General features: G+C 37.9%; 1 protein-coding gene across 1 annotated transcript in view; it reads left to right on the top strand.

Annotated features, from left to right (window-relative positions):
- Positions 1 to 14,351: 14,351 nt before the first annotated feature.
- Positions 14,352 to 16,465, top strand: part of grin3ba (glutamate receptor, ionotropic, N-methyl-D-aspartate 3Ba) — a 36,404-nt gene continuing 34,290 nt past the window's right edge. Inside the window, exon 1 of the mRNA XM_056743691.1 lies at positions 14,352 to 14,804. Within this exon, the coding sequence (XP_056599669.1) occupies positions 14,352 to 14,804 (453 nt within the window). The remainder of the gene's footprint in view (positions 14,805 to 16,465) is intronic.

Below are 16,465 nucleotides of genomic sequence, written 5' to 3'. Positions count from 1 at the left end.
TTTGGGGAAAATTTGAACCATGCTCGACTACTAACAAATCTTTTGCGGTGGGGAGGGGCCTGTCAAACTTGTTAGTCTTTACTATATCATTTGAACCCTCAAATTATAAAATATGGTATCATATATAAACCAATGTCTTAATTTGTTGCTCTTCTAATACAATCTCTTGATTTATGCTTATGGCAAGTCAAATTATTTTACTGACAATGTAATACATTAAACCATTCAATGTTGAATTTAATGTTTAACAGTTTCACGTATTAGGTTTAGGAGGATTCAAAGATAGTTTCAGTCTAATATTTATGCATGTCTTAAAATCTTACACCACTGAGGACACTGAGAAAATGTTTCTGTGCATTGTTTTTGAATCATGGGGAAAACTCCACTTTTTTTGATAATTTCTAATTCTGACAACATTTCACTTTTTAATACTTAAGTGCCAAGTGCCAAATACTTTCATGTTTTCACCAAAAGGTTCACCCAAAAATGAAAATTGTCATCATTTACTCTTAAACTCTTAATAAAATGTAATTTCAAACCTGTATGATTTACTTTCTTCTGCGAAACACAAAATAATGTTGGTAACCGAAGAATGGCGTTACTCATGTTTTGTGTCTAACAGGAGTGGGTACCGTTATTGTTCAGTTACCAACATTCTTCAAAATATCTTACTTTGTGTTCTGCAGAATAAAGTAAGTCATACAGGTTTAAAATGACATGGTGGTGCGTGAATGATGGCAGATTTTTTTTATTTTTGAGTAAATTATCTTTTGAAGTGCAAATTAAATGTGAAAAAACTTTTACTTGAATTTTTATTTTTGGCAATACTTAACTCATTAAGTAGAATTTAGACTTGAAACTATCATGCAATATATTTATTAAACAATACATTTCCATGTATTGGAACCAAACTGTGCTTATTTGTTTTTTTAATATGTTAACAGTGGGAATTCCTTATTATTCAATGCATTGTAACATTGTAATATACTGCCCTTCCCAAAAAAGTCACACACTCTAATATTTTGTTGGACCATCTTTAACTTTAATTACGGCATGCATTTGCTGTGGCATCATCTCGATACCCTCTGTAATGTCCAGAATGTCAATTTTTCCCGTACAGAGTTGCATTGATTTTTTGCCAAGATCTTGTATTGATGATTGGAAAGTCTGACCGCTGCGCAAAGTCTTCTCCAGCACATCTCAAAGATTCTCAATGGGGTCGTAAGGTCTGGACTCTGTGGTGGCTAATCCATATGTGAAAATGATGTCTCATGCTCCCTGAACCACTCTTTCTCAATTTGAGCCTGATGAATCCCGGCCTTGTCATCTTGGAATATGCCCATGCCATCAGGGAAGAAAGAACCCATTGATGGAATGTCCTGGTCATTCATTATATTCAGGTAGTCAGCTGACCTCATTCTTTGGGCACATAACGTTGCTGAACTAATGGGAGGCTCTTACCTCTTTGATTAGTTAAATTCAGGTGGTGACATTTGATGGGCAGTGTATATCACCAATGTAGTATTCTATATTTTCAAATATATATTAAATACTTAAATATATTGACATTTAGATTTATTTTATTTACACGAGGAAAGCCTTTCTGCCCTGTGAATGCTGCCGGATCACGGACTGAAGACTATTTAATGGTCTCTCCTCCTTATGTTGTCTTGGCTTCAGTCTATGTAAAGATATCCCTCAACTTTAAGGAAAAAGTCGTGGCCCATTGGTTAGAGAGTCAGAGTCGTGACCAGAAAGTTGCCAGTTTGATTCTCAGGGCCGGCGGGTAACGACTGAGGTGCCCTTGAGCAAGCGCTGCAGTTCCCCGGGCGCTGCAGTGATAGCTGCCCACTGCTGTGCATGTGTTCACTACTCTCTCGATGGGTTAAATGCAGAGGTCACATTTCGGGTATATCTGACAAATAGGTCACTTTCACTTTAAGGATTAGTAATAATAGAAACCATCTGAAAAGCTGTTGATCGATTTTCTCATTCACAACTGGCAGTACACTAGGCAGAGAAAAGGAGTAGCGAGCTCCCAAACACATCATGATCAATGAAAAAGACTAGTGCCTCCCACCACATCTGTGCCCTAATGAACACTAACTACGATTCATTGCTAATGGACGGCCTAGCAGGCAAAACAGCCACCCAGCCCACCCCCCATCATTCTCTCAAAGCCTCAGATTTACTGCTGCTGTGCCTCCAGTGAATATTATGCAGCGATTTGTCTCGCTCGGCACACAAGACAACAAACCGCTGTGGATCTACCACGGATAACTAAACAGCTATTCCTTGAGTCTTTTGCAGGCCTCTATCCTCTTTTGCTTTACATCCACATGTCTGATTGTCCTGCCGGCCTAAAGGGAAGTTTGGAGCTGTTTAGAAAAGCAAACTGTCACTATTTGTATTTGTAGGAAAATCAAGGGATCCGAGGTTTCTCATTTCCTATTCAGCTCTCAGTAATCTAAAGAGATCCTTCAAAGGCTTTACAACACAGAAGGGATTCTCTGCCCACCAAACAATAGTCTTATAGTCTTAATAGTCTAGGTTTGTATACAATATAGTACGTCTGGGTGTCAGCAAACAGGACTGAATGCTTGCTTTGGTACTGTTTGCAAAGCTGAGGCGAAAACCAAAACCTCTAGGACACTATAAAGCATGTGACTCAATTTTGTCATAGTCAAACCTAAAACCATTATCCGCTTGTCAACAGTAAAGTTATTCTCGGATCAAAGAAAAAGTTACATCCTCCCAGAGGCATATCAAACTGTCTAGAAAATCTTTTACACTGCTCTGGTATCTATATTGCTTCTTAAGAAGTTCCTGAAGTTGTTTTTAAAGATAGTACTATTCTTGTTTCATATGATGCATTAATACTGACCAATCATTTTGCATTGCTCCAAGTGAAATAAAGAACAGACTTAATATATGAGTAAGTCCTGAGCTTTCTGTTCTTTGCGGAAGGAAACACTAAAGTAAGAATAACTCTTGGTGTCATTTCCTCATATTCAAGATTAAAGGTAAATTACACTGCCTGCCTCCTTCTGCAGCTCCTCTGTTTTATTAATCAACCGTATTGCCTCAAAACATAACCAACATGTGGATATTTCTCTGTATTGATAACATTTGTTTTAGTAATTCAACTGCATTCTGCAACAAATAAAAGTGCCGAAAAAGCACAATAATAAAATGACAAAAGATACAGGATATCTTTTAGTAACACATTGCAATAAGATTATATCAGTTAATGCAATTGTTGTGATAAACCATTGAATAAATCACTGAACTAACATATAGTAACAAACAACTGAATATTTTAAAATTAAGAACTATTGTTGTTCATGATGCATTTAACTAATGATTACTGGAAAAAAAGCAACAGCGAAGCAACCCCTAAACCTAACATTCCATGAAAGCTGTAACGTCTGTCAGCTGTAGTCCCCTCGTGCTCCACAAAAGAGAACTCTCCCCATCACCCGGTTTTCATTATTCACTACATTTCCCATAAACCATGTATGGGAATGGTTCATTGAACACTGATCATTCTCACCTGTGTGTTATTACTTCTGTCAATATAAGACTGATTCAATCATTCTGTCATTGCGAAGTCTCGTTTGTGTCCCACTGCATTTCTGTGGCCTTCTTTTGGATGACTTGTGTTTGGATTTGCTAATCGTTGTGGAACCACAGCTGTCAGCACTGATCTTTGGCTGTATTATCATTTTTGCCTGCCCTGAACATTGCCTGTATTGTTTTTGGATTAAATCTGCTTTTAGATCTTCAACAAGTCTCTAAGCAGTTTGTGACACAAGCAGACCTATGCTGTGGATAAATAGTTCATTCTAAGGTAAAAAAATACACCTCTGGAGACATAGTTATGTATATTATATTGCATTTCAGTCAATTTATATGATAAAAAACTATATTTCTGTAATTATTTTCTAAAAAGTGAAACTTTGTTTTAAAATTATTTCAACCAATTGAATCAACAAATTCATAAGATTTCCATCATGAGTTTGACATTATAAATCAACCCCTTGGTTTTGGTACTTTGCTTTTGACAATTCTTGGCAAAGCAATCCCCTGACACAGCACTCTGCAGAGGAATTGCTTCTATTCATCTCACCATCCATCCCTCAACACTGTCACAGGTTTAAATCTACGTCACCAAGATTCCACACAATCGGAGGAAGTCATTAAGCTGCCGCTATCAACAGCCTAATCACTAAAGATTGTAAGAATGTGGTTTGATGTGGGTAATGCCAAGCATAATAAATGTGGCTCCTGGATAGAGCATGTGAAAAGCTTCTAATGAAACAAGCCCGCTGAAGTACATTGTTTAGCCCAAAGATAGTGACATCTAAGGAAATGCTGAAATTTATTCATATACTTTAAGGTGTTTATCAAAGATATTGTTTGCATGCTTCTAACCTGTGTATTTATTTGGCTGGCACACGTTTTGAATGAAAAACACTGCATAAAACACTTCAACTAAAAGTTTCACTGCACATCCTTCCAACATCTCTCTTGTGCTTCATTAATGGAATAGTTTATTCAACATTTAAAAGTCTATCATCTTTACTTGCATACTCGTACTTATTTCTATACACTTACACCATATGAGGACTGCAGTTTTCAAGCATGCAAAGGATGCTATATGCACAAACTTGGGATCAAACCGGAGATGACAGAGAACGTTTATACCAAGGGTTGTGCTTCAGCTGAACCTGATCTAAACCAGCTTGGGTTGTTCTGGTTTTGTCAACTCAAAACATACTCTGCAACTCTGTGTTTGTTCGCCTCGCTTTGTGATATAGGCCACTGTTTATCTGATTTAGCCTGTTGATTATCACCATTGTAAGAGCCATATATTGTTAATGATTAAATATTTATTTTATCTAACCTTATCTTATCTTCTGTTTAAAATATGGGAATTTTACATTATTAAAATATTGTTATATGAGATACGTCTGATTGAAGAACTGCAGAACCATACGTCACAGCAGTCACATGGAAGCAGTCTTATGTCAGAAGTGGGCTGAGCAAACATTATCAAACTACTTTGCGTTGTAAGCTATTAATGTTAAGTCAGTATTTAATTAAAAGGTTTTAATTGAAAAGATGTATGTGTATCATATTTATGTGCATGTTTGCGCATGTATTATACATATAATGCGTCAACATGAAGCATTATATGTAATGACTAAATCAACAAAAATGTTAATAATGAAATGAAATATACTTTATATAGACACTGCATATGATAAAAAATAATAATGTGAATGCCTATGACCACTTCTTAAATCATATATTAGCTTCAGCACTGAGAATATCCTTTTAAAATTTCTGAGAAATGGTTTAGATTTGTTGTTTTGAACCAGATAAAGAGTCAAATGAAAAAAGCAAGACTTTCAGTGAATCATATGGCTTTGAAAATACTCCATCAGGGCTCTTTTTGTGGTGTTTTGGTCTATTATTGTGTTTTGGCATTCTTTCTAAATCTTGATTCCCCATTTAATACAGATCCCTGAAAATGTCTCATTTTGTATTCCACAGAAGACAGAAAGTCATGTGAGTTGGAACAACATGAAAGTGAGTAAACAGAGTAAGTTTCGGAAAACTATTCCTTTAAGACAATATCTGATGATGTTTTTTCTGAAAGGTTGGAAAGTCTTTGCACCTATAAAGGTCATAAAGAGACCATAAAATTTGTTGCCAGATTCTTCAGATGGATGATACTGTATGTGATTCTATGCCATTTCACACTTGGCAGCAATTGGTGTCTGTGGGGAAGCATTTCACCAGCCTGATACAAATCTGTAAGAGTAGGCAGTTTGAATGATTTAGTGATCCAGAGCAGGATCTAATGGTATTTAAGGATATAATAGAAGTATGGAACAACTTGGGAAGTGAAGTTTGTAGAAACATGACTTGTGACATTTCAAGGACTTGTTTAATGTACTTGATCTTGGCCTTTGGGGAGTTCAGTGGTGAGACAGGTAGGTTCAGCCAAATCTTGACAGCGGATTTCCTGAGTGATGGCTTCTTGCTATAATGTTATGTTGACGCTGAAAAAAGGATAACATTTTTTTACAACTGAAGCCATTATTTAAATCACTTGGGTAATTTTGTGAATTTGTTCAGTTGGGATGTTTTTGGCAGAGGTTTGACTACATAATTATTGTGATACAGTCTTTCATATTGGCTCAGGGGCTACGTTCTATTTTGAGCCACAGTCTCCCGTTCCCAAAAATACTTGAACAAAAATATCCCTCAATGCCTGTTTAATATTTTTGAATTTTCATTAAACAAGCAGCATGGCTTTTAAGTCAATGAAATTATGAAATAAAAAATGGGTAAAATTTATCAGGTTATCCTAATTTGATTTTTAGAAAGCATCAGTTAAAAAAAATCAAGATGGGATCAATACAAAGGCTAATATACCAGTCTTGTGATACGGGATCATCATTAATGAGAAACGTTATCGGCTGTATCAACTTTATTACAGGAAATTTGCTGACCTAAATTGATGAGGTAGATACACTGTTAAAATGCTTAGATAAAAAAATCAAAATAACATACGTAAAATGTAAAAGTTACACTTGATTTATATTGTAAAAATAAAGAAATAAATACACCCACATACATAAAAATAAAGTAGCCATATAGGTTTAATAAAATTTTAAACCCATAAAGGGAAAAGTGGCAATTTGTAAGAGGCATATGAAACCAAGTCTCAAGAATGTATTCAAAATAATGGCAACGTGTAAAGTAATAAAATTATGCATAGGATATAATGTGACAGTATGTACATTTTATTGACTTTACATGCTTTACATGTGTTAGGCAAGGCGCTGCTTGTGCAGCACTGCCAGAAAAAGGCCAAACACTCATTAGCAAACATCCAATCAGAATGGTCATTTGCGTCTGTGGTCCAAAAGTGTTTTTGTATAAAAAATACAAGACTATCGCCTCCCCCAACCCAAACTCTAACCTAACTCACGTGAAAGAGCAGCACAATCTGATGGTAGTACAAACTGTAAGAACAGTAGTGAATAATCGTTTTAATAATCGGTAACATAAATAGAAACTGCAGTGCTCACAGTGGTTTAGAGAAAATATAGCTTCTGAAATTAAAATACAAGAATAGCCATATTTTTATTTTTATATCAATGTAAAGACATATATGTTTCTGAGTGTTTATTTGTTGAAACTTTTATGCCATGCTGGTAATAATTTTTACCTTGCATTGAACTTCTGGTGGACAAAAATGTGCTTTGTTCATAAAAAACTCAATTTTTTGTTTTAATTGTAGACATTTAATGAACGACGGCAGCATGTAAATCTGCCAAAATGAGTCTGATGTACTCTAGTCCTACGTCTCGTATCTACAGTAAGCGAACGTGATACACAGTACTTAAGAATGTAGCTGTGTATTCATAAACGTCTGTATGACATATTGTGTTTCGTTGGTTGTAAGTATGGATATAGCCTAACCAAGAACCACATGGAAAGAAACAAACAACACACTCCTCAGGGATTCAGCCATGGTTCCACATCTCTTTTATCCCAGGCATCAATGAAAGAGCATACATAAGGAAAACATTTGAAAAAATCTCAACAGAGGTGGAGAGATTGTCTTGCAGTTGGGAGCTTTCCATTTTCAGGAGCATGTTATATAGTATCGGGCAGCTGATGCCTGTCATAAAATCTATAGGGCTCCAATTTTCTTTACACTGCTCCACTGCTGCTTGACTAACCCCGCATCTCTCTTAAACACAGAGACAACACACCTGAAAAGCATTTAACAGGACAGCAAACATTATTATCTGTTCTTTTCAGGCCTCTCATTAGCCTTCCCAGGGCTTTGTGGAAAAAAAACATGTCAAGCTGTATAAAAGCATATTATTGTACAGCATTTGATTTCTGTTTCATACAGATGCATAATGCAGCACTGAGGATCTCAGTGTGATTTATTAGGCAAAAAGCATATCACCTCTCTCAGAAAAGCCAAGGATGTGAGATAGGGTTATGCAAGGTTGAGTGAGCAGCGAGCATGACTAGACTATGTCTCCCGTGCCACTGTTCTGCATAAAGGTCAGTGACTGCAAATCGACTGTATGAAGGGTAGGGGAATCAGAGTTGTTGTTTAGTTTTTGTAAAGCTTTCCTGTAGCTCAGTGGTTAGAGCATTGTGTTAGCAACGCAAGGTTGTTGGTTCGATCCCAGGGGATTGCAATTACCTACGTATAAATGTATAGGATAATGCAATGTAAGTAGCTTTGGATAAAAGCATCTGCCAAATGCATAAATTTAAATGCTCAAAGACGGTCTTCAAGTAGTAACGCATGAACTACAAAAGTTGTATCTGTCCCTTTTAATCACATTCAGTTACATTTCAAGATTGATGTATAGATTCATGTTTTCATTCACACTGACCTCAATTACGTCCGTAGTTAAAGGGCAGGTTCTCAGATAGTAAACAGAACTGCGTTTTAAAAAGGGCAAAGTGTGAAGTGGAAAGTATAGTGTGAAGGCATTTTTGTCTTGATGGTATAACCTAAGCACCCCTAATTCACCCCAAAAAGTATTTGAATACTTAAAGATGTATGAATGTATGTAGAACAAAATATCAAAGTTATATTATTAGGACAACATGCATACAGCCTAGGCAGTCTTTCTGCTGAACTATTTTAGAAAAAGATGATACAGTGGTCAGAATCGAAAAAGTAATTGTTTGAGATTACTTGGACATTTATAGTATTGTCACAAACTACTAACCAGAGGCGTGCAGGGGTGGGGGGGCGGAACTACAGCACGAGCAAACAATACATCATCGCATAAGTATGTGTTGTTTACATTATATGCGTACATGACGATTACCAGCAAAACACAGACTTATGACTTAGTTTGACATACCGGGTGCAGTTCATATCTGGCATCTTTTAGCGCAGGGACCGCGGCATCTATGAATTTCAATATATCTACCGTTTATATAACATTCCTCACCGAAATGCAATGAGCAAACAAACACAGCTAAACTTCAGCTGACTGAAGGCTGGTTGACGCGTGGGCATGCTCTTTCTCTCACACTGGATTGTGGGCGTGCTCTTTTGCGTGTTGGATGATGCGTGGGCATGCTTTTCCGGGAAAATTGTCCAATAAGGGTCCATTCACATTTTACACCTTTTGCCCTCGCATATTCGTTATATAATTGTAGACGTTCGACAAGCATGCTCCAATAGGGAGCGACGCGGTCACGATGCGCATTTGGTCCCATTTTCTAGGCGCGTGGGCGCTGTATAGAGATGACAATATTTCAACTTTTCAGAATGGCGCATGCCATGTGGCAAGAACCAACCTACCAATATAGACAAGCTCAGTGAAGATGGAGACAATCACAGCATTAATAAATCTAGTAGCAGAGTTGTTGCAAAGTATTTTCAGTGCATATAATCCATATATCCCTCGTTTATACCTACTTGTCTCAACGCCTGGCGTGGCCCATGGTTGCTTCGAAACGACAGAGCCAGGAGAGCTCAATCTCCTAGGCGCGTTGGAAAAAAGGAGAAAGCAGTGCAGCTCTCGTTTTCTGTGTGATTATAGACGCAAAATCTGAACCCTTGTTACGAAAAGGGAATCCATGTTGGAGTACTTCATACATTCAAATCGTTTCATGACAAGTTGACTATGTAAAGCTTCAAGAATCCTGCTCGTTTAAAGAAGTCAGAATGCATGAAATAGCATGTCACCTCCCCTTTAAAAGAAACAAACTGCCAAACCGCTACAGCACTAACACAATCAGCTACCAACACAGTGGCCCAATGCAATGACTGTACAGATTAATAAAAAGGATGCCTTTAATAATTAACGTATTGATGTGAAAACTAGGTTTTCTGACCAAACAATGTCCATGTGGTGAGTAATTGTACAAAAATCAATTCATCCTTTCCTCCAGCTTACAGGACCCACTCAGGGTCCTTACAGGGAACACTAGAGGGGGGGGGAATCAGCAGGTTATTCCAAATGATTGTGGCTAGAAAACTGTTATATGCCCACAGGGGGACAAAAAATGGGTTTGGAAATTATAGAGGGACCATGAAAAAAGAAGAGATCAAGAGGGACCCCTTAAGTATTTATAGCATACCTCACAGAAATGGTTGTTCTAGACAACATATACTGTACTGCACACATTTGGACACACAAGTTTCCAAATATACCACATTTAGATATGTTGTGAGGGCATATCTCTGTGGATTGTCTAAACCACGGTAAAAATAAATGCAGCTCAGCAATACTAGCTTGCCCAGGGGCACTTTGATATATGTATTTTAATATGTTTTATTATAATATGGGGTATATGCCTTGAAATACAGAACCTTTACCCTCATCAAAGTTTAATGTATAGAACACAAGTTATGATTCGGAGGGAGTAATGCTGAGAACGGGTTTTCCATAACAAATCAAGGTCAAATCAGGCACGATTTTGAATTAGACCTTCAGTGGCTTTCTCTCTGTCTCAAAGGGGACTGTGAAAATGGTTGCGTTTTTTCGTTTTTTATTAAAAAATTATATTAAAAAATATACCATCAGCATAATAATTTGAGTAGAAAAGTTCAAATGAAAATATTTTCACAAATATACAAAATAGTTTTTTGTTTGTTTTATTTCTGTGGTAATCTTGGTATGCACTCAAGCTGACACAGATAAAGCCCGATGATCCATGTTATTCAAGCAGGATGTGAGAATGTACAAACGAGCATCTTGTGTGATTCAATGTAAGAAAATTGAACCTTTTACACAAAGAAGCTAAAGGTCCAGTGTACGAAATTTAGCAGCATCTAGTGGTGAGATGGTGAATTGCAACCAACAGCTAACTCCACCCCTTCCATTTCGAAGCACTTTGGTGGGTGACACAGGACTAAGATGTTGCCACGTTTTCGATTCTTTGCCGGTTGAGAAAATGTAAAGTAAAGTTGAAAAACTGGTGTGTTAGGGAATGTGTTTTCTGTCTCTACTCGTCTTGGGGACTGACAGTTATGCTGTGACACTATACCATAAGAATGTGTGGTAAAGTTAATTAACCACATAAAACTCATTAGTTTTTATCAGAATCACGTTTGTTCAGTTTGATAGAACAGAGAGGGGTTACAGAATGTCTGACCAAATTAAATGAGGTTTTACATAGATACCCTCCTGCTGTGAACTGTCCCACGCTCGCTATTTATACGTTCTGACCCTTTTTAAATTGAAGCCCAAATCACCTCATAGTTTCTTTTCAACTCAAACACAAGTTAGAAGAAGGATAAGGTTCACAATGTTCCCATTTTCATAGTCAATCTTTTCACTTGTACTGCAAGGCTTTTCCAGAAGCAGGGAAAAATTGCCTTTTTTTGGCACAGTAAGAAGCTGTTGCCTCAAGCAAAGTATCTTGTAACATGTGACACTTCAGATTTAAAAAGAATTATCCATTTTAACTTCTTCTGCCCAGCGCATCCGGATGGTCCATCACATCTAACATGCCGCCAAACTGCTGTCTAGTGCAGTCAAAAGATCATGCTGAAATTAATCAAGACGATGTGCGGAGAATGTTGATGTCGCACAGCGTTATTCATATACTGTTCTCTTTCGCACATGGTTTTCTGTAGAGATCTATGATAGATTATGGAGAGCTGCAACATGCACTCAGACCGAAGAATCGCCGATGCAACATTCATCCACGCCGTAATTGCACTGCTTCTCCTTGATGGCGGTACATACCTCTGAAAATTCAATAAGAAAATTCATCAACTCAACTGTTGCATTTCAGTACATAGAGGACTGTCTAATGTATGCGTATGACACACTAACAGACCGAAGTCACAGGCGGGGAAGCTGAGGGGGGATTATCTATATGGGTTCTCACATCTGGTAAATAAAGTAGAGTAATCCTTCCAATATAAATGTGTTTTTTAATTGGCTTTCTGATTAAAGTGTAATCCATTTTTATATATATTTTACCTATATGCAATGAACTATGAGGAGGCTACATTCACAGCAGCCGGTTGAATTAAAATCACAAGGATGTATGAAAATTAATTCTCACTGCATTAGGCTTGTTGAGGGTGAATACGACACAATGGTCTGCATGTGCCTCCAATGAAAGTCAAGCAGGACAGTCCACGTGTCACGAAAGGATAGTTGCGTAGGCGGCTTGTGAAATTTTGATTCGGCCCTAAATCACCTATACATATCCACAACATTGAGACATGTGGGTGTGTATGCACTGGAGCTGAAGCAACAATCAAGCATGCGCCAGTGGTTACATGTTAGTGTCTAGTTTAAGACAGACAACATGGCTCACAACCATTAAATTGAATTGAAAGCACCTTGAGCAAATAGCTTTTGATGACATCCTTCGGACAAAAAGATTGGGTTGTGTTGAACAGGAAAAGAGACTTGTAATACTTGATTTGTTTCTGTAATGGATTACATGATCTGGACTATATAGAGTAAAATATGTTGCCTGCATATGATATGTAAACTGTCAGGAAGCATGCTGTGCAAATGTGTCGCCCAAATTTTGACCTTGTTCATAAGCTTTTCCTCAATCAGTATTCGCAAATACGCTAATTAGTTGCGGAAATTCATACTGTTCTTGAGCAAAAGAACTTGAGTGTCCAAAGCTTTCCAAAATGCATTAATAATTTCTTAAAAAGAGATTCAGATCTAGCAGTGCTAATATGTTTCTTGTCAAAAATGTAATGGGGAAAAATCTATTCACTCTTAAAATAAAGATTCTAATAAAGTGATAGTTCCTCCAAACGTTAAAAAGTATCATCATCATTTACTCACCACCAAATTCATTTTAAACCTGTATGACCTTCAGCAGAACACAAAAGAAGATATTTTGAAGATACAGGTAACCTTATCACGGCGGTACCCATTAACTTGCAATGGTTTTGTGTTCATTCAATTGAAGTGAATACCGCTGTTGTTCGGTTACAAACTTTGTTCAAAATATCTTCTTTTGTGTTTTCCAGAGGATAGAAAATCATGGAGGTCTGAAATGACAAGAGTCATGTGAGGAAATGATGACAGAATTTTTATCCTGGGGTGAACTATCACTGACAAATCCATGATGTTTTGTAAGGCTGTGGTTATGTAAATACCTTTCTGTTGTGCTAAAGGTTCTTTGTAGTGTGAAAAGAAACCCTCAGACTACAGTGCTCTCGCTTTATTGAAATTTAAACCACCATTTCCTTCACAAATTAACATTGTGAAAGAACACATGAACTACTCTTTATGGGTATAGTTGTAACTGAAAGGAGGGAATGCTTATTTTAGATGTCTTTATATTCCTTACCTCATTAGACACCCTAGGGTGAGCTGACTGTTTATAGTAAATGTGCAGACATCATTTTCTGAAGTTAATCAACCCTTAGTCCCCTGTTATGTTAGGGAGGCACGCGTTTGTGTATTTAGCATTTAGACACACATTATCTGTTTAATTACAAAGAGAAAGAATGTTTAATACATTTATTGCAACACATTGCCTGTTGGATTTATAACTTAACTTATAACGCTTGTATACTGAATCTAAATGCCTTTCAGGGAGACCTTGGGATGTTAATGGGATAAAACACACTAATGATCTATTGTTTTTTATGGAACTCTTTTAATACATTTTTCGCTGTTAAAAAAAAGGGACACGTTAATATATTTGCTATGCTGTTCAAAGGCAAAAAAAGGCCAGCGTAAATTAATTCTATATAACAGTGGATTCATGTGTCCATGCAATTATGTTTTAATTAAAGCTTGAATGAATAGGATATTGTCCTTGAACTGTGCCAAACCTTCTGAATTCAGGAAACAATTGCCACCTCGGGCACTTTTTCTTCTTTTCCTAAGACTTCAGTGAAATTATTAACTGAAAATATTTGGCTTGGCAGCCTCTGGTGGGGGGTGATTTTGCACCTGCTGTCGTGACTCCATGATTAATTAGCTGAAGATTTAAAGATATCTTAATAATGTTTCATGACCTTCGGGGGAACCTGTCATTATCTGATATTCTACCCAACCTGTTGTGACCAAAGCCAAGAGTTAAAGTGTCAATACAACGCAACTGTTCTCCGATTAGAGCAGTGATGCTATAAGACGATCTCAAGTGGCACGGCACCTCCTCCTCCCTCAACGGCGCGCACACCACCTCCTTCCACACTTGGAGCAGCTGGAATGGATGAGCTACTTGCGTTTTAACCGAGACTACATCAGCGCGCACGCAAACCCGTTAAGGACAGGAAACATTGGACAAGAATAGAGCGATGCCATCTTGTGACGAAACCTCAATCCAGTTGCTAAAGGAGCAGGATGAATTTAATGCTCTTCAGATTCTTGACCTACCTTCACGTCGGGCTCCAGGTCGCTCTTCAGATGTTTATTTACCCTTGTCATTTGCATCCCCAACCTTGTCACATCTTGGCACGCATCGGTCACACGGTGCGTTTGGGTGCGCTCTTGCCGACCCGCCAGCAGTCCAGGATACAGGGCGCGCTCAACCGCGCCTTGGTCCACCTCCGGCAAAGTGGGAACAACTTCTTACCGTACAATCTGAGCTTGGAAGTGTTGTCCCGAGAACCGCTCAATGGAGACCCGGAGTCCATTTTCAGGTGCGTGTGTCAGGATATCGTTGTGCAAGGAGTCTCCGCCGTGCTTGCGTTCCCACAGAGACACGAGGAGCTCGTACAAGTGGAGTTTATGTCTTCGTTTTTGGAAATACCTTTCATCAGCATCCTTGAACAGGGTGAACCTCTTAAGACTCAGGTAAGCGCTCGTTTTCACGTGTTACACAGGTTGCTTATTAACTTTTATTACAGAGTGATCTTTGGGCTTTGCGCTCGAGATGCGCTCAAACTAATGTGCCATTTACGAGCGTCTTTAAAGTGTGTTTCTCTGTCCTGATGTGCTATTTTTGTACATGTTTTTTTATAGTTGTAGAAGAATGTTTTTATAATAAAAAACTGCCGTTCTTGTTACAGAGTTGTTTCGACATAATCCCGGAAACTAAGCGCGTATAATGATACAGAAAATGGGCTTGACAGTTTTAAGACAGTTTTAAGACAGTTGTGCCAACCCCCGAACAGATATTACTGTAAAATAGAGAGACATACAGAGAGTGGCAGGCATAAAGAGAGTTTACATTCTCTAAAAGTTGAAGCTGTCAGATTTATTTTTGGCTGTGCTTTTTGAATGAGTGTCCAGCACAGAGATGCTGGTGTATTCCAGTGGAACAATCTCAATACTGTTCAGGGCTCAGGGATGAGATGTGTGGACCCTCATTAGTATTCAGAGCAGCAAACCGAGCGGATGCCAGTCACACCAGTTGTTTCTGTCTGACTCCAGCAGTGCAGCCAGTTGCAGTGGTGTGTCTGAGGAGGGAAAGCTCAAAAGATTTCCCTCCCATCAAACTCTGCCAGCATATGGACACAAAGGAACAAAGATATCACGGTTCTGCACAAAGAGGCTGGAACAGTGGGTCAGCAAAGATATTCATTCATAACAGCATGATTTTACTGACATCTTATAAAGTGTAGTGCTCTCTTGCACATTTACAGGCACCCTGCTTGCAAGTGATGCATCATGTATTGTGTTATTAATGTGAGTCAGAGCGGAAACATAACCAGGTCCATTTATGTGATTAATGAAAATGATTTACAAAATGTTTATGATTGCTTCATTTTGAACATGGCCCTCAGGAAGTGTAAAATCATTAGTGCCTATCTTCCTCCAATGAGTCGAACTTGGCTCGTGGCATCACCGTGGAGTCATTACATTTCCAAGTTACTTTAACAAATTAAAAGACAGATCATACGTTATAAATTTTCCTGGCCAGCGTGGAGGATGTACATCAGATGGATTTTCATTTATTTTAGGTTGCAACCCCCCGAGATATTTCACAAGATTTCATGTCTTTAAGTTTCCAAAGCAATATTCTTTATAGCGAGTGAATAACTTCCCCTTTTGGCTCTTCAAAGAAGAAACAGCCATTCACCGGTCCCTTTTGCTGAGCACATAGGCTGAATTTGCAATTTGTGTCTGAGCGATTCAAATTAAATCAAGTTTCTTTCATTTTTTCATTCGTTTTTTTATCCCCCTCAGCCAATCAGATAACCATATTCTCAGTTTGTCTTAAATTATTTTGTTTGCAGACCAAATATGATGGCTGGGCCTGTTTAGTCAGTGAAATTCTTCTTCTCAGCTACGCTTGAGCGCTTATTAAGTTGTTTCTCTTCTATAGAATTTTTTTCCAAGCACAAAAGGAAGATTAGCACATGGAAAACTCAATTTGTCCCTTTGAATGAAATTACATTCTAATCCAAGGCCTTTCTCAATTATGCCTCATTGTTAGTTTAGCTCACAACCACTGGGACAGTTATTAAGCTTAATGAATCTTGAATTTAAGAGGACTGTTTAGAGACTGACCG

The sequence above is a fragment of the Triplophysa dalaica genome, chromosome 3 (assembly GCF_015846415.1).
Source record: "Triplophysa dalaica isolate WHDGS20190420 chromosome 3, ASM1584641v1, whole genome shotgun sequence".
NCBI lineage: Eukaryota > Metazoa > Chordata > Actinopteri > Cypriniformes > Nemacheilidae > Triplophysa > Triplophysa dalaica.
This window is presented reverse-complemented; position numbering and strand designations above follow the sequence as displayed.